The 20,018-nt window shown below is 33.2% G+C and overlaps 1 protein-coding gene across 1 annotated transcript; it reads right to left on the bottom strand.

The window, feature by feature from the left end:
* Window positions 1-7,618: 7,618 nt before the first annotated feature.
* LOC147404558 (uncharacterized) lies at window positions 7,619-16,467 on the bottom strand. Its single transcript, XM_086440576.1, has 3 exons — window positions 13,775-16,467; window positions 8,794-9,071; window positions 7,619-7,901 (listed from the first exon to the last, which is right to left on the bottom strand). The coding sequence occupies exon 1, from the start codon at window positions 16,365-16,367 to the stop codon at window positions 13,788-13,790; it is 2,580 nt and encodes an 859-aa protein (XP_086296702.1). The 5' UTR covers window positions 16,368-16,467; the 3' UTR covers window positions 7,619-7,901; window positions 8,794-9,071; window positions 13,775-13,787.
* Window positions 16,468-20,018: the final 3,551 nt, after the last annotated feature.

Genomic DNA, 20,018 nt, shown 5'->3' with positions numbered 1-20,018 from the left:
AGAAACATTAATATGATCGGAACAGATCGAATTTGGATCAAAAGATAGAGATTTCGGATTGGTATTGATCCGGTACCGAATTGATCCATTGTCAACCCTAATTTTATCTTTTATCTCTTCTCTCATTCCTCTTTCAAAGAATACCCCTGACTTTATTGCCTTTCTTCCTTATCTTCTTTTCCAATATTTCTTCAATTTTATTGTCTCATCTTCTCTTCATTTCTTAATAATACATTTTCAATTTTATTATTTTTCCACTTTTACTTCTACAAGTCCAAAGATTTTTTAATAATATCCCTCCAACTTTATTATTTTTCCTCTTTCACCCCCCAAAGGGGATACCCAAGCCATAAGCAAGGGCAAACTCTAGTTTCTTAACAAGTTCAATTAGACCATTTTCCATCTATCTACCATCAGCGATAGTCCATCGAAAATAACAACAACGATGTCTACTTTGACCTTTTGATGTTCATTTTTATAGTCTTTGCTTGTTGTTGGTATCTCTTCATCAAAGAGAAGAAAATATCCAACCCTAAATGTTCTTTCTAAAGCGAGAGAATGACATTCTCACCCTATTAATTTTTAAAATTTTAAAATTTTAAATTTAGTTGGGTTCCAATAGTTCTGTAATCCAAGGAATAAAATTACAATAAATTCATTTGAAATCATAAATTTTTCATTATAACATATAAAAAAATTCCTGATATTTGTATTTGAGAAGGATGGTTGACTGTCACCCCAACCGATTGAATCACTCTAGTTAACTCAGTTGAATTAGTTAATAATTATACTTAAATAAAGATGGCATGATGGCATGTTACAAACATCACTGATGTTTTCTATTTTTTGCAAAGGCATCTTTTTTCTATTGTCATTTAGGGTTACTTTCAATTTCACCTTAAGTAGTCACCCTCTTATATTTGAGTATGGATGTTATCTTCAAATATGACATTGCAATCAGGACTTTTTAATTTCTAATGTGGTTCTAAGAAATCGAGGCTCTTGGTATGGAAAATTGGAACCATCAATGAGCAAATACAAACACCAAGAATAATTTCTTATTCTTTCTCTATCATAGTCATGTAAGAAATTAATAGACAACCCCATAAAAGTTGGGTAAATTACTTAATGGTCCATGCGTGTGGTAGAAGGTTTTCTTTCTAACTAGGCCTTAACTTTTAGGGATTAACTAAATAATTCATTTAGAAAAATCCCTCTCTTCTAATCAGCCCATGAACCCCACTCTGGACATATCTTATGTTTGAAATGACAAAATTGCCCTAATCATTCAAACTAACCATTTTCATCCTAAAAAATATGATTTCCGACATCTTAGTCGAGTTTTAGAGACTCTATTCTAATGAAAAGGATTTGAAAAGGAAGAGGCAATCATTTTCAAGAGTTTTTTCAAGCATTTTAAAAATATATGTAAAAAATTAGGATTTTTTTCAATTATTTTATTTTGATTTTGAATAAAAATCGATCAAGGATGGTTCTTTTGGTTTGAAATCATCTACACAAGTCGTATGTCAAGTTTGAAGTTGATCTTTCCACGTATCTAATAGTTAAGAATTATACATATCCCTATAATACACATCTTGGAGATACTTGTCTCGAGGATAAATCTCGATCATTGTGATTACATGGTATATATGTCATTGGACTCAAGTGGAGATGAATCATATATATATATATATATATATGGGTCAGGTTCAAACGACAACCATTTCAACACACATATAGACAACGTGTTTTGTCTTATATGGGAAAAAATGTTTGGAATGAGCTGATTTTTTGTGAGGATGATCTCTGTGGTGAGGAGATCATCCTTGCCAAAAATCATCTCATTATGAAACTTCTAGACCGTCCAATTTTTGTTGAAAAATTATAGACCGTCCAATTTTTGTAAATCAATTTTGATGGGGTTACAAGTTTTGGAATGGGATGATTTTTTGCCAGGATAATCCCCTCATCACAGAGATCATCCTCACAAAAAATCAGCCCATTCCAAACATTTTTTCCCATATAAGACAAACACGTTGTCGCAATGTGTGTCGCAGGAACCCGACCCTATATTTATACGGGTAGCATTCAATGGCTAAATTTTTGGCAAATTTTTTTTCAAAACATGAGTTAGAAGTTTTGGAATGGGCTGATTTTTTGTGAGGAGATCATCCTCACCAAAAATCAGCCCATTCCAAAACTTTTAACCCATGTTTACAAATTGAAAAATCGTGGACCGTCCATTTTTTGTAAACTGTTTTTGATGGGGTTAGAAATACTAATATGATATTTAAATACAAAATTATTTTGATAGATATGTAAGAAGTTGGCCGATGGATTTTTTGATTGATTGATGGATGGATAGAGAAAACGTATGTTCTCGACTGATTGTTAGGACAGTGCCTCCAATTCTACATGATGGACATGCCACATAAAAATTGACGGAATGATTGAGGGATGGAAATGACAGATGGATGTCATTAGAGGACACTACTAAATCTTGTTCGTATTTTCGATAAAAATAAACGATATACTACATATAAAACAAAATAATTTGTTTACCAGAAAAGAGTCGTGAAAAACCTATAAAGAGTGATTCGTTGCTGTATATCTGAAAGTGGTGGGTCAATCTAGGATTAACACTAGATGTCATATGCTCTTTGGTAGTATGAGATACATTAGAGCATATTACAACTTATGAGATCCGATAATTTCTCTTATTTTTTTCTTGGGGAACGTTTTGTGTAAAGATTGTCTCTATATAGTGTAAAAGTATGCGGGATTCACATGTATTGCCTCTCGATAGGCTTCGACACGAGGGGTCTCCTAAGTTAGTTAGTGATCAATGTTAGTCTACAGTCGTCAAATGGTAGGCCTCACCACAAGGTGAACTCAGTATTGGGTTCTTGGACAACGACCAGTCTGAGCCGGATAAACGGTCCTAAAAGTGTGGTATGCCGACTGGTCAAAAAATTAGATTCTAACGATGGGATTCCACATCGGATTTGAAATTTGGAATATCGAATTGCCATGCCGAGACTGTTGTATCGGTACATTCCTCTACTCTCTTATCGACTACACCGCCGTGTTCTTATTATGTATTTTTCTCTATTTTATAATGCTGATATATGTTTTCTATTTGAAAGAAGTGTATGCTACTTTAAATGATAGATTGAAGTTAATTACAATTGTTTATTGAGTATGCGTAGACATTTATCGTATGTTGCATTATGAAAACTTGCATTATTTAACTGTTTAGATGTTTACTCGTGCACGTATAACTCGTTATTAGAACGACATTCATCCTACTGAGTAACATTCTCCTATTACTTACCCTATCCTTCCCCTTTCAGATGCTATAGCTCTTGGAGAGCCTATTTATGGGGAGTCATACGAGGAGATTCCTATAGAGGGTATTGTCGTGGATCTGTAACCTTTGTCAGCTTGAGGATTAGTCTAGTAGTTCAGCGATTGTAGTGTGATTCATTTGGTGGGACTTGTGTATTTTTAAGAATTTACATTTTGGGGAGATTGCTATCGGGTCATGGTTTATGGATTTTAGGGTTGATGTACTTGATCTGTAATTGTTTAGTATCCGTTGCTCTAATTTTTTGATTGTCTAGTATAGATTCCACTGCGTATATGTTTCTCTTCATAGTGCTATTATCTAAGATTGTTCTATCAGGTTGTATGTTTGTTCACCTCACACCTCGAGATTTTGACTGGTGAATCATATGGATTGGTGTTAGGATTTCGGGACGTGAAAGATATGTTGGACAGAAGTCAGGGATACGATTTTGATGAGTCCAAGATTGATTGAAGAAATAACAAAGAAAGTCAAAATAATTAGGGAGAGACTAAAAACGGCTCAAAACATACAGAAGAACTATGCTAACACAACACGAAGACCGTTGGAAGTTGAGGCAAGAGATATGGTGTTCTTGAATGTATCACCTGGGAAGGGGATCTCCAAATTTGGCATAAAGGGGAAACTAGCGTCACGATACATGGGACCATTTGAGATTTCTAAGATAATGGGCCTAGTAGCATACAGATTGATACTACCCCCTCAATTGGAGCAAATCCATAATGTCTTTCTATGTTAAGTACATATGATAAAGATATTTCGTATGAGGAATGATCCACTCAAATTCTGGATAAAAAAGATAAGAAACTGAGATCTTGCACAATCCCCTTGGTCAAAGTGTTATGGAGATATCACAAAATGGAATAAGCTACTTGGGAAAAGGAATCAGACATGCAGGTTCGATTTTCAAAGTTATTTTTGGACTAAGATATGATTTTAAATTACGAGGATGAATTTTTTTTCCAAAGGGGGGGATGGGGGGAGAATGTAATGACCTGAAAATTCAACTTGTTCTGTCCTTACATTATCTTTATGGACATGGTGGATGAACAATCAAATCAGACCAAATTTGCAATTTTACCCTTTGTGGACATGTTTTCTTTCTTTAATCTCATTCCCTTTATTATTTGTTTTTTTTCTTTGATCATAGATGTTCTCTGTTTTGGGTTTGATCCATCTCTGATTTCTTCTCAAAGTTCTCCAGACACACACACACACACACACACATACACACACTCCTTCGAACCCACTTATTTCTTCCCAAAATCCAATTTTCTTAACAAAAAATAAAAATAAAATTAGGTGTTAGATCTTATTTGGGTTGAGTAAAATCTCAATCGGATCTAATTTAGTTCGAAGATCCATTAATATGATCGGAACAAATTGAATTTGGATCAAAATACAGAGATTTCAGATAAGTATTGATCTGGTACTAAATTGATTCATTGTTAACCCTAATTTTATCTTTTATCTCTTCTCTCATTCCTCTTTCAAAGAATACCCTTGACTTTATTGCCTTTCTTCCTTCTCTCCTTTTCCAATATTTCTTCAATTTTATTGTTTTTCCTCTTATCCTCATTTCTTAATAATACATTTCCAACTTTATTATTTTTCCACTTTTACTCCTACAAGTCCAAAGATTTTTTAATAATATCCCTCCAACTTTATTATTTTTCCTCTTTCACCCCCCAAAGGGGACGTCCAAGCCATAAGCAAGGATAAATTCTAGTTTCTTAACAATTTCAATTAGACCCTTTCCATCTATTTACCATCAATGTAACCATTATAAAAAATAAAAAAATAAAAAACTACAAATTACTACCATGAGTGATAACCCATAAAAAATAACAACTTAATGACAACAACGATGTCTACTTTGACCTTTTGATGTTGATTTTTATAGTCTTTACTCTTTGGTATCTCTGCATCAAAGAAAAGAAAATATCCAAACCTAAACGTTCTTTCTAAAGTGAGAGAATGACATTCTCACCCGATTAATTCTAAAATTTTAAAATTTAGTTGGGGGTGCTAATAGTTCTGTAATCCAAGAAATAAAATTATAATAACCTCATTTGAAATCATAAATTTTCCATTATAACACAAACTAAAAATTATTTATATTTGCACTCAAGAAGGATGGTTGACTGTAACCCAACTGATTGAATCGCTCTAGCTAACTCAATTGAATTAGTTAATAATCATACTTAAATAAAGATGGTTTGTTACAAACATTACTGATGTTTTCTATTTATTGATAAGGCATCTTTTTTCTATGGTCATATTGGGTTACTTTCAATTTCACCTTAAGTTGTCACCCTCTTATATTTCAGTATGGATGGTATCTTCAAATATGACACTGCAATAAGGACTTTTTAATTTCAAATGTGGTTCTTAGAAATCGAGGCTCTTGGTTTGGAAAATTGGAACACAAACACCAAGAATAATTTCTTATTCTTTCTCTATTATAGTCATGTAAGAAATTAATAGACAACCCATAAAAGTTGGGAAAATTACTTACTGGTCCATGGGCGTGGCGGAAGGTTTTCTTTCTAACTAGTCCTTGACTTTTAGGGGTTAAATAAATAATCCATTTAGAAAAATCCTTCTCTTCTAATCATTCTATGAATCCCACTATAGACATTTCTTATGTTTGAAATGTTGAAATTGACCTAATCATTCAAAATCACCATTTTCGTCCTAAGAAATAGGATTTTCGACATCTTGGTCTAGTTTTGGAGATTCTATTCCAATGAAAAGAATTTGAGAAGGAAGAAGCAGTCATTTTCAAGGGTTTTTTTTTCAAACATTTTGAAAATGTATGTAAAAAATTAGGATTTTTTCAATTCTTTTTACTTTGATTTTAGATAAAAAATCGATCAAAGATGGTTCTTTTGGTTTAAAATCATCTACACAAGTCGTATGTCAAGTTTGAAGTTGATCTTTCCACATATCTAACAGTCAGGAATTATACATATCCCTATAATACACATCTTGGGAATACTTATCTCAAGGATAAATCACGATCATTGTGATTACATTGTATATATGTCATTGGACTCAAGTGGAGATGAATCATATTTTATATTTTGTTAGGATGATCTCTTCACCATGGAGACCAGAAAAAAGAACTTAAATGGATTGCATCATTGTATTTATACTTCTCTTTTATAATTAGATCGTAGCTTATGTACGTTACTATTATATTTTATGTTTGAACCAACATTATTTTATTGCCTAATGCAGTGTTCAGAGAACCCTATGAGTCTTGCAAAGTACCAAAATGACAAGGAGGTGAGAATCTAATTCTCTTTCAATATTATATACTTGTTATGAAATAAAACATTTTTTAATTTATCTTTTTTTGACATATTTAATAAATTGTACGTACTTATCGGAAGTCTTCCCTGGTGTGACGGGTCCACCTTGATTTTGTTACGTATCCAAAGCAACAGTTTTCCATGGCTAAACATATTTCCTTTCTTTTCCAGCAAAAGAGTGTTTCTTGTGGTTTGTCTGAAAAGATGAGCCTTACAAGTCTTGGGGAATTAGATATGCATGCATCTTCATTACCCCCCTTCCCCTCTATCTCTTTGTAAATGTAGTGTTGGAAGAAATTTGGTGCTTTGAGGTGTTGAAATGATGTCTTTTGGTAGGATTGCTGAAAACATTTTCTTTTTTCCATCCTTTGAATTTTTTGGAATTAAACAATAATCTTCCAAATAAGATGTGTCTCTGAAATAAAAAAATAAAAAAATAAAAAAATGAGAGAAATAAGATTTATTTAAAAATAATGCTGAGGTGACCTCAGCAGTCAAGATTAAACACCCACATTGCATCCCTGACGTGAAAGTGTATGGGAACCACAGATGCTTTTCCTCGAGATACGAGTGTAAACATCTAATCATATGATCAATATATTGAAGAGAAATTTAAAGATTATCTGAATCACAATAAAGAAATTTAAAATCCAACTCTTTATTTTTGCCAAAACAGTACGGGCCAATACATACCTACATATTTTAATTTGCTCTCTATTTTGCCAAAACAATTTGGATAAATAAAATCAAGATATAATTTTCTTTCCTAATGATTAATTCAGATTTCCTAATTTGTTTTCATGGGTATCCCTAGGAATATCTTCCCATCTCAGCCAAAAACATCATTTGAAGCATGTATTTATTTTTTTTTAAGGTAAGAATGTGAAGATGGGGTTTTGATCCAAGGTCCGAGTTAAAATTTATAAGAAACTTAAAATGAAATGCATATAAGCTTCTAGTCAAAACTAAATGAAATTCAGTAGATGCCATGGTCTATAGAACTAACCAAGACAGATCAGTGACATACACAAAGATCAGTTATATTGGAGAAATAGGATTCATGTTGTTTGACAGCTCCCCACTTCTACCGTGGGATTAGTCTCACCTGAAGGGTGGGGATACCCAAGATAACCAATATATATATGTCGATGCCTCAAAACTAGTTTATGATTTGGTGCCATTAACTTTCACAACACAATGAGCCGCCTTTGATCCTGAACAATCAAATGATAGATTTATTAGCAGAGAGAAGGCATACACAAGAATGATGGGAAATGAGCTATACAAAAGCAATTATGGTGTGAAAAATTAAAAGCTATAAAACAAACAAGCACAAGTATCAGGTCCAATATAAGAACATATATAGAGGTTCCATACTGAATGAGCACAAATGTTTCCTCGAACAAGCTTAAGGTATTTTCCCTACTATAACGGGTGGATAAAGGGAAGACAAATATGAATATGGATGTTTTATGCTTATAGTTGAACAAAAAGTCAAATATTTGAATTAAAAAATAAATTGAGATTTAAAATTTCACATTAATGAAATCATGGTTAGAGACAAAATAACTTCCAATAAACATTTAAAACTTCGATGATGTTCACAGAATGGGGAATTTTAGAACTTCAAATTTTCTAAATATAAAAAGAGATTTACTTAAAAGGAGGTCAAGAAAGCCTCCAAACAAATGAAGCACACCAACTACTCACCTTACAATTGAGTACCATCTACACAAGAAATCCTCAAAGAACGCCACTTTAAAACACAGAAATCCAAAATGATACCTCCTAAAGGGTATAAGCTACTTCCCTTCAAAATTCTTTTTGTTCCTCTCTTTCCAAAGGCTCCAACAAACGAAAAAAGAAGATTGATCCAAAGGACCTCTCTCTATTTTCAAAGGCCTTAATTTGCCAACTTTAAAACAGAAGAAGAATAGAGCTAGGAAAATACAACAAGGTATGAGTCCATCCAAAGCCTTATGGTCCAAATGGAAAAAAAAAAAAAAACACTACTCAAATAAATCAAGGCCATGGAAGCAAAAAAAATAAATGAATAAATAAATCAAGATTGGGACTAAAAAAAAAAAGAATTAACGAGAAACTTACTATCTCAAGTACAAGCCCACGCTTCAACCGAATATATGGCATCCGTTTCTTCAAAGACATCGAGAACATGCCCAAAAACTTCTCTTGTATGGGAATGTCACAACACCAAGGATCCTCCTAGAAGAGCACTCAATTCCCTCTCCCTACCTTGAATACAATGCATTTACAAATATCCGGAGTCACTTTGCGAATACCCTTCCACACACTACACCCAAGGACGATCTCACCTCCTCACTCTCCCGCCCAAAAGTACTGGCTCCATATCTGGGTGTTGATCCCTATGAAATCAATAAATAAGAATTTGTAAATTAAGTGCAACATAATTAAATAATAAAATATATATATTGAACGTCAACGATCAATTTCATGATCATTCCTTTCTATTTCACCATTTTACAATTTAAAACTCTAAACAAAAAAGCCAATGGAAAAAAAAAAAAAAATACATTTCTTTTGTTTGAAGTTTTGATCATTTTTTAAGAAACAAGTTCATCAAAAAGATAATTTGATATAGAATTAATAATGCCAACCTTCATAGGACTCAAACGCTATGGTAAAGTTGTGAGCATAGTAACAAGTTCAAATTAGACAATTATTTGATGATAGTTCATTTAATTCGGATAAATTCAAAAAACTTTCAGGGATAAATCAAGGATCTTGATTTAGAAATAAATAAAAAAAATTGAAATAAAATCTAATGAGACTATGGAAGAAGAAGAAGAATCAAGTGCATGGATTTCTAGGAAAAAAATCAAGGTCCCAAAAACGATCAATAAACATTCAACTAGGAAATGTTGGGGAAGAGGATCATTAAGGCAAAATATGATGAAGTCTTTGGCTGGGAGACTAGGGAGGTAAAATCCTCTATGGTGGTAGCAAGTGGAAAGCCATCATTAAGATATTTCTAGATTTTTGAAGGAAATAAAGGTTAAGTTTGGAAGGATTGGTGGTGTATTTAGGGTTGGTAAAGGAAATAAAGGTTAAGTTTGGAAGGATTGGTGGTGTAGTGATTCACCCCTATCTTTGTAGTTCTCATCCCTATTTTTAAAGGAATTTACCAATAGAATGTTTCATTATTTGAACGAGAGTGAGTTGTCATAGGATTTTGGTTTTAGGAGAGGTTTGAATGATTGGGAGGATCAAGATATATATCCAACCTTGTCAACAAACTATTCACTATTCCTATTGTGGACTCTTGATTAAATATTATACTCATCCTCAGTACCCACCTCTTATGTGGGTTTTCTATCTACCTCCATTTGGGGCCACAAAGTTCCTTTTAGAATATATCTTTTCATTTAGCTAGCCACTTTAGATGAGATAGGACTTCGAATCACTTATTTAGCAAGGGATTCACTATTTCATACGACTTGGATTTTTCTTTAGTCTGTCATGTTATTATTCCAGAGCTAGTATATCGATGCGATTTCATGTAAAGAAATTACAATCTGTTGTTTGGATCTAGAAGGAAAGGGATAGGAGAACCTTTAAAAGGAATGAACAATCACTTCAGCAAATGATCAATATATAAAGGTGGCTTTCTCTTCGTGAAAGTCATTTGATTGAGTAAAAAAAACAAAAATACTAAGTGTTTAAATGGGATTTTATGTTTTTGATTCCAGGTTAGATTCAACACTCTTTTATAATTATTCAGATCTTCCCAATCTCCTCTTTCTTCAATAAAACATTTCTATACTTACAAAAAAATATATCAATATTTTGAGTCAAAAAGCACAAAAGAGTAGAGTTCTTCGTCGAACGACTTCAAATAGTACACGAATCAGTTTTTTCTAGTGTGCCTTCTGTGATTACAACGAGAAACACACTTTGTCATATATATCATAATTTTTCTCGTCTTCGAGTGTCAAATTGAGGAATAAATGATTTAATTTAGCCCTTCAAGAATGCCTAACAAAGGATCTTGATCTTTGGCGTCAAAGCAATCTCAAAACCGTGGTTGTGGAGGTCGTTCTTCATCAGAGACCAGTGAATATGAATCCCATCAACTAATTGCCTAAAAGGGTCTTGTGTGGAATCTTTCATTGAAAGAGTGGTTCTCAAATAGTTGCAATTGTGAGAAGGAAAAGTTTCTTTCAGAAACAAAGTGAGAAGACTATATCGAGATGGGTACTACAACATGAGAGTTGGAAGACTTAGACTCTAGATCGAAGAATAATAACAGTGGTGGCAGCAATTCCTACTCATTGTATAAGTAGTTCAATACATTGATAAGATCTTTGTATATGACTAGTTGTATCTTACCAGCATCCAAATTCACCCAAGTACATAGTCACCAAGTCAAGGTTGAAGAATAAGTCAAGGAGGAAAAAATTCAGAAAATTCAATAGAACGGAGAAAAATAAGATAGGGCTAGGGCCGTGTAATTGTTCCTACTAGGTGAGGTTCTTATAATATATCATTAAATTTCATGTTAAACTACAATAACAAATACTTAAACGCCATATTCATACCATCCATACTTGCACAACAAGTAACCATAGTTACCAGACCCCATATTGATACCAACCATGCATCCACAACAAGTGACAATATTCAAGTTCATATTGTTTAGTACATGCAACCAAAATCAATTACATCCTCATTTGCATGATCATTATCTAATGCTTTATCAGTAAAATGGTTACCATCATTATCATCGAAGTCATTTCTCTTAAAAATTGCTATTTATTAATCAAAGAAATTGTGACTATACCCATATTGAGAAGACCGGGATGGAGAATTTTTAGTTCATGCTAGTGGATACTACTTGTGATAGGATTTGCTTGCATGTATTGTATCGACCAAATTTGTTGGATGTGAATATTAGAAGAACAACATGGCATATGTAATGAACATATTTTAAAACATATTGGTTACTCGAATCACAAAGAATGGAAAACTACTTGTAAATCCTGCCTTAACTTTCAATGATACTTTATCCATAGGGTATTCCTTGTTGTCAAAAACGAGATTGTTCTAATCGTCTAAAATCCACATAAATACTTCAAACTAAATGAACTCCATAGCACAATACCGTTTGAGTTAAAAATATTGGTTGGTCACTTCTCCACTTGCTAGAATGGTTATGGGCATTATCCACCAAACAAAATTTACTAGAGGAACTCCTAAACAAATTGAAGAAGGAATAAGGGATGAAGATGTGAACGATCATATATTTCATTCCATTGCCAAGGGACTCTCGTTGAGGATTCTAAAGCCCTATTATAACTAAATGGCTCTTACATGGGAAATTGTAGGAAAAAAAGATGGTTAACATTATACGTGTCAAAAACAAATGCTCTAACATCATGGTTATATGCTAAAAGGTTGCCAACATGGTTAATACTACAATTCTGCTATTCATAAGCCCATTCATAGATTTGAAAAAAAATGGTAAAAATGATGCGATATTTATTGATAACCATAAAATGAGGCCACTTAAAAGCAAACAAAGTAATAAGGTTTTTCCAGATCATGTGCTCTGTTTTAAAATACTGATCGACAACATAAAGAAGAAATCTGAAAATTTTACGTACGAGACAAATTTACGAAATTACATATAAATGCAGCCCATCCACATGTGTATGCACAAAACAACTCGACACTAGCTAGTTATTGATACAACATGAAACATCATTCAATTTATGTAATCAAAATCACAACGGTCAAATGTGAAAAAAAAAATGAGGACACTTAAAAGCAAACGAAGTAATAAGGTTTTTCCAGATCACGTGTTCTGTTTTAAAACAATGATCGACAACATAAAGAAGAAATCTGAAAATTTTACGTCCAAGACAAAATTACGAAATTACATATAGATGCAGCCCATCCACATGTGTATGCACAAACAACTCGACAATAACTAGTTATTGATTCAACATGAAACATCATTCAATTTATGTAATCACAATCACCACGGTCAAATGTGAAAAAAAAACTAAGGGAATCAACTATATTTACATGGTTCGTGCTAAAATGCCTTCTTCAATCAAATACATAGTATATGATAAAAAGAGGCATTTATTAATAAATGTGTGACAATCTATATGTAGAGTATAAATTCTTTGAAATGATATAACTTTGAGAATTTCTTCTACATACTATAGTACCCATTCAATATGCATTAAGATTACAATGCCCCAGAGGGGGAAGGCTAACACAAAGAACCACACTAATAATGCTGTTACGTTCAGGCCTCTCCCCCGAGTGTCCCTTCACTACACCTTAAAGAACCGTAGGACGTATAAGGCATACTAGTAAGAGACTGCATAAGCTCTAAAACAAAAAAAATCAACAAGGGATCCACTACCATTAATTGGACTTGATATCATTTTCACACCTTGCAAATTGGAATTATATCATCGCTCATTTTTGAACAACTTGCATAATTGATGATATCATTTAGCTCGATAAACTACCTACCGTTAGGTTTCCTACCAGACTGAGTTAAGCAATTGATGAAACATCATTAATAAGTTTCTTAATGTTAGTAAGGTAAGGTTAACCAAAATTGAAAAGGGGAAAATTCCATAATCATTTGTTCAAGTAGTACAAGAGAAACGACGCTTCATTGAATATTTGTAAGTTCAAAGGAATAAAATAAAAACCATTTTCTACTTCATATCATAAAACAAATAGGAATAAAGAGTAAATGCATAATGTAAAAAAAAAATAGCTTGATTTACAAAAACAATGCATTATACAATGACAATACAGCATGGTAGCTAATCTATTGCTTCAAGTGCTACATTAAGATGGCAACCCAATAAGGAGGTAAAAGAAAATATATTAGCCCATGAACTAATGGATCATTAAAAAGATAACCAACTTGCCTAGTTCATCGTCATGGAATAAAGATCCTTTGAAATAATGCTTGATGAAAGAAAATTCTAGAAATACTAAAATGATCTTTAAAGCATGCAACAAGATACAACACTCCATGACAACATGCTAACTGGTAACACAACATTGATCATGTTACCTTTGACTCAGTTCTATGGAAAGAACGTGCGGAACATCTTTAGACATTCACGATCTGGTCCGTCTGCAGCAAGCAAATCCACTACCATGGATGTGGTATCTACATTTGGTGAAAAACCTCTCTCAACCATTTCATTGAGAAGTTGCATTGCCTTGCACATATCATTCTTTCGAAAGAATCCTTGAACCATGAAATTGAATGTGAGATCATTTGGAGTTGAACCCTTCTCTTCCATCTGTATGAACAAATCCTCGGCTTCTTTTAACATACCTTCTCTAAGAAAGCCTTGAATCATTGTATTATACATTCTAGTGTCGGGCTGCAAATCTTTGGTAGAAAGATTGCAAAACAACTCCATTGCTTCCTTTATATTCTTATTTTTGCACATGCAATCAATGACAATGTTGTAAATCACAATATTGGCTTTCACTGCATTGCTTTGCATCACATGAAACAGTTTGATTACCTCAGTAAAACAACGGTTCATGAGTAGCCCATCCAACAATGTACTAAAAGTAAAGATATCTGGACTTTGGCCCTTAGCTTGCATCTCCACAAAAAGATCTTGTGCTGCCACAACCTTCCCAATCTTGCATAACCCACCAATAATGGTGTTGTATGTAATGGTATTAGGAGTTAATCCTTTGTCACACATATCACTAAAGAGTTTCATGGCCTTATCCAATTTCCTAGCATTGCAATAGCCATGGATAATTATGTTATAGATTTGTATATTAGGCTCATGACCACTACTCACCATAGAATTAAAAACTTTTACTGCCTCGCCCAGCTTGCCTTGTAGACAAAGAAAATCCATTAATATTACATATGTTACTAAATTTGGTGAGATTCCACAACCTATCATTTCATTGAACAACCTCATGGCTAGTTCACATTGACCTGAATGACATAAGCCATGAATTAAAGAGTTGTAAGTGATTACATTGGACTTTACACCCCTTTGAGACATTACTTCTAACAGCATACACGCCTCTTTAGTCCTCCCTTGTTTGCAAAGAAAATCCACTAGAATGTTGAAGGTTATTACGTCTGGTGGGAATCCGCGATCAATCATTTGATCCAACAACCCAATGGCTTGTTCACATTGACCTGAATTACATAAGCCATGAATCAAAGAATTGTAAGTGATTACATCAGGCTTTACACCTCTTTCAGACATTACATCCGATAGCATACACGCCTCTTTAGTCCTCCCTTGTTTGCAAAGAAAATCCACTAGAATGTTGAAGGTTATCACGTCTGGTGGGAATCCGCGATCAATCATTTGATCCAACAACCTAATGGCTTGTTCACATTGACCTGAATTACATAAGCCATGAATCAAAGAGTTGTAAATTATTACATTAGGCTTTACACCTCTTTCAGACATTACTTCAAATAGAATACACGCCTCTTTAGTCCTCCCTTCTTTGCAAAGAGAATCCACTAGGATACTGAAGGTTATGACATCCGGTGAGAATCCACGATCTATCATTTGGTCGAACAACCCAATGGCTTGTTCACACTGATCTGAATGACATAAGCCATGAATTAAAGAGTTGTAAGTGATTACATTAGACTTTACACCTCTTTGAGACATTACTTCTAACAGCATACACGCCTCTTTAGTCCTCCCTTGTTTGCAAAGAAAATCCACTAGAATGTTGAAGGTTATTATGTCTGGTGGGAATCCGCGATTAATCATTTGATCCAACAACCCAATGGCTTGTTCACATTGACCTGAATTACATAAGCCATTAATCAAAGAGGTGTAAATTATTACATTAGGTTTTACACCTCTTTCAGACGTTACTTCAAATAGAATACACGCCTCTTTAGTCCTCCCTGCTTTGCATAGAGCATCCACTAGAATGTTAAAGGTTATTACATTTGGTGAGAATCCACAACCAGTCATTCGATCGAATAACTGAATGGCTCGTTCACATTGACCTGAATTACATAAGCCATGAATTAAAGTGTTGTAGGTGATTACATCAATTGGGTACCCATTCTCCACTGATTTGTTAAACAATTCCATCATCTTTTCTAGTTTATTCTCCATACAGAGCCCCTTTAGAAGAGTGTTCAAAGTTATCTTATTTGGTTCAAACCCAAACTTTAGAATGTTTCCTAAGATAGAAAAACCGAAATCCACACGACCCAGTCGGCAGAAACAGTTGATCAAGATGTTAAGAGTAACGATATTAGGTCGGATTCCTGTGTTACCCAACATAATCATTTTATTAAACAGAGAAAAAACTGTAGAGTAGTGTTTCATACTGGTTAAGGCTCCCAAAAGTTGATTAAAAGGGAAAATGGAGGGAATGGGCTGCATTTGAACTAAACAATCAAAGAAACCCAATGCTTCATCAAGCCTAAGAGTTCCAGATTTACACCGATCTCTTACGAATTTCTCCAAATGAGTAGGACTGCTTTTCATCATTATATCAGGTCGAGACTCAGAGGGATTAATTGGGTCTTGTCTTTGTTTTGTAGAGTTATGGCGAAAAGAGATTGAAAGGGAAGAGATGGGAAAGCGTATAATCACACCTTTCTGAATTTGACGACCAGAAACAGCAGTTTTTCTTAACATCGTTCACGAATCAGGAAGAATTTTTAGGGTTCTGGAGCTGTGGACAGTGGAGTGAACACCTTTCAAAACGGATTTAAAAGTTTACTCTTTCCTAGCAAAATATCAACTTTTTATAACAAAATAATATAAGGCAAATTTTATTTAGGGAAAATTATTAAACAAATAATAATAATAATAATAATTTGTAAAAAAATTAAATTTTTAAAAAATTATAAACACAAATCATTTTCGCCCCTTCTCTCTCCTATTTTCTCTATCCTACTTTCACCTATTTTCTCTCCCTCACTTTCATTCTTCTCTTTCTTTATTTTCTTTCTCTTACTTTCACCTCTTTTATCTTATATCGTAAGATCTTGATCATGATCATGAGATATTGATCTTAATCAACGTGATCATGATTGTCCTATAATATAGATCACGATCACGATTATGATCTTAAATAAAGTGATCATGATTATCTTAGGATGCGAATTACGATCTTCATCATGATTATGATCATGATCATGATCATGTTGATTAAGATCAAGATCAAGATCTCAATATATGAGAGAAAATAAGTGAAAGTAGAAGAGAGAAAACGAATAAAGAGAGAGAATAATGAAATTGAGAGAGAGAAAAGAGGAGAACGTAGGAGAGAGAAAATGAACGAGGAGAGAGAAAATAAATGCCCTTTTAAGGGTCTAAAATTTCTCTCTCCTCTTATACATTTTCTAATCTAAAAGGGCAAAAAAAGATTCGTGTTTGTAATTTTTTTTAAATCTAATTTTTTTTTACGAATTAATTTTTATTTTTTTAAATAATTTTTCCTTTTATTTACAACGCCAAGAAATTCTAAGGCCCTCATACTTTTAGTACACCTCTAAAAATTAAAAATAAAATTTTTAAAAATTATTTTAGGCAAGGTGATGGATGGTGCGTGCAACCCGGGTAGATTAATCTTAACAAAGGAGGGGATACTCCTCGGTCTATCAAAAAAAAAAAAATTATCTAATATAAATAATGAATTCCACTTTGACATAATATAGCATAACTCTTTATTAGCACTCTAATATTTTGACAATTTCATTTGCTTCCCCTATAATTTTTTTAATAACCTTAATTAAACCCTTTTCATCTATTTATCGTCAATGTAACTGTTAAAAAGTGGTTTTTCTAAGATCTTTTCGTTATTTCATTTTCCCACATTTTTAGAAAAGTCTAGCTCTCTCCCTTCTCCATCTCATCATCTTATTACTCTTTTACTGTAGAATCTTGGTCGTTCTTTGCTTCTACTCTCTTTAGAGTAGATAGAACCAATCAAGTCCAATTATAAATCGATAAAATCAGGACGAAATCATGATTTTTAAATACGATTTTGAATCTCGGTTTGATGTCTCATCTTGTGCATAGACGAGATTGAGTTGTCTTGGACGAGATAAGTCATTTAACTTGATTTACAATTATTTCTACGTATATATTTCTATGAAAATAATTATGAATTTGTTTCTATAAAATAAGGTATATTAGAAGATATTTAGCCATAGAATTATGTTTTATTTAGAGAATAAATGTTTAAATTCTAAAAAAGAAAAAAATTATTTTAATTAAATTTGTTATTTAAAAAATCCCTATAGATTTGGCTAAGTTTTATTGACTTGGCTGAGATTTTAAAAATATCATTCAAGTCATCTCCTTTATCTCGTGAGATGGGTGAAATGTGAGATACCTTGTAAATCTGTCTCGTTGGTGAACGATATGAGAAGACTGGGGTGAGTCATCTCAATCTAGGACTAAATTAGAAACCCTGTTTTTAAAAGTCTTTGGTTTTAAAACTTGGTAAATCTTCTAATCTTGCCCCTAGATAGATTCATCTCGTCTCCCACTAGATAGATAATTTTTATAAAAAAATTATAAAATGTGAGTGTGTAATTATGTTTGATGATGTGAATCAATAGAGTAAGATCACGTGGCCACTGATGCATGAAACAAACACATGTAACATATTAAAAGTTAATATAGCCCATCCAACAATATACTATGAGTAATGGTATGTGGACTGGAAAAGATTTTATGCAGCCACAAGCCTCCCAACCTTGCATAACCCATCAATAAGAGTTCTTGTATGTGATAATGGAGTTATACTTTGTGACACATAACTCTAAAGAGCTCCATGGCCTCATCCAATCTCCTAACTTTGCAATAGTTATTGATCAAGATTTTATAGATATGAACATTAGGATCATGGCCCCAACTCATATTGGATTAAAAACTTTGACATGGCCTAAATTGCAAAGACTTTGAATTAAAGAGTTGTGTAAGTGACTTGTTCGGTGCAATGCTTTTACTGATCATTTCTCAAAAGAGGTTCACGGCCCCCTCGTTTACTTACCCATCTGTCCTTGTAAAGTCTGTCAATGATAGAACTATAGTAGAGTAGTGTTTCACCGTGGCAATGGCTCCCAAAAGTTGATTAAAAGATAAAATGGAGTGAATCGGTTGCATTTTAATCAAACAATCAAAGAAACCCAATGCTTCATCAAGCTTCCGGATTTACACCCATCTTTTACTGAATGAGTAATGGTTTAATCAGGCCAGAATTCAACCTGAATCACAGTCCTGCAAAAATCCAAATGTCTTCCACCCTTCAAGTTTGGTTTTGAGGTGTGCGTAGTAATATCACAGACCAAGAATCAAAGCCTCGCCTTTACACTAAAACCTATCCAAAAAATCAAAAAGTTAGCCACCACGTCCTAAGGTTGCACACCACCAAACCATAAGCTCATACTCTAAATCACTGAAAACTACTTAGAATAGTTCACAAAATTTTACAATACCACGTAATCTCTGCCTTAATGTAGTTAATGATTTGACACCATTAACTTTCACAATACACTGAGCCACCTTTTAGCCTAAACCATCGAATGATAGCTTTGTTAAGTGAGAAAAGGTGTACTGAATGAGTACAAATGTTTCCTTGAACAACGTAAGGTATTATCCCTGCTGTAATGGCTCGATAGAGGGAAGACAAATATGAATATGGATGTTTTATGCTTATAGTTGAATAAATATGAATAGATTGAGATTTTTAAAATTTTGCGTTAATGATTACGAGGAGGTCAAGAAAATCTAAAATCACGCTAGCTACTCCAAACAAATGAAACATATCAACTACTCACCTTACAACTGAGTACCATAAACATAGGAAATCCTCAAAAAACACTACTTTAAACCCTATAAAAATGAGTGTTGATAATATGACGTGGTTTTGGTGACACCCTCGATGAGTTTGCTCACAGCTCAACAAACGTTTGACATGTGGCACGAATGACATCAGCAATAAAGGGATTCTCTCTCTTGCCCATTGCCCACATGTTTATTTTTTTAGATTTCAAATTTTAAGAAGAGTTGTTAAGCCCACATTGATTATCACATTTATAATCCAACAACACAGCCTTTTGGATTTTATGAAAATATTCATAAAATTATATATAAAAAAAATATTATTTTTCAAGTTTTATCCAAGGTGTTGAAAATGGACGGTCAGAAGGCACCCAAATTTAAAAATAAAATTCAACAGTGAAAAATAACTTTTTTTTTTAAATTCATATAATTTTGTCCTCTACAACTTCATTGCATTGCATCATGTTTTTGAATGTCACAAGGTGATCAAAT

Source organism: Akebia trifoliata, chromosome 4 (genome assembly GCF_017979445.1).
Source record: "Akebia trifoliata isolate Shusen 1 chromosome 4, ASM1797944v1, whole genome shotgun sequence".
Classification (NCBI taxonomy): domain Eukaryota; kingdom Viridiplantae; phylum Streptophyta; class Magnoliopsida; order Ranunculales; family Lardizabalaceae; genus Akebia; species Akebia trifoliata.
The sequence above is the reverse complement of the archived record's forward strand: the minus strand, read 5'-3'. Positions and strand labels throughout refer to the sequence as shown.

Excerpts from the sequence above, each read along its gene's own strand:
- LOC147404558 (XM_086440576.1), bottom strand. The coding sequence starts at position 16,367 with ATGTTAAGAAAAACTGCTGTTTCTGGTCGTCAAATTCAGAAAGGTGTG.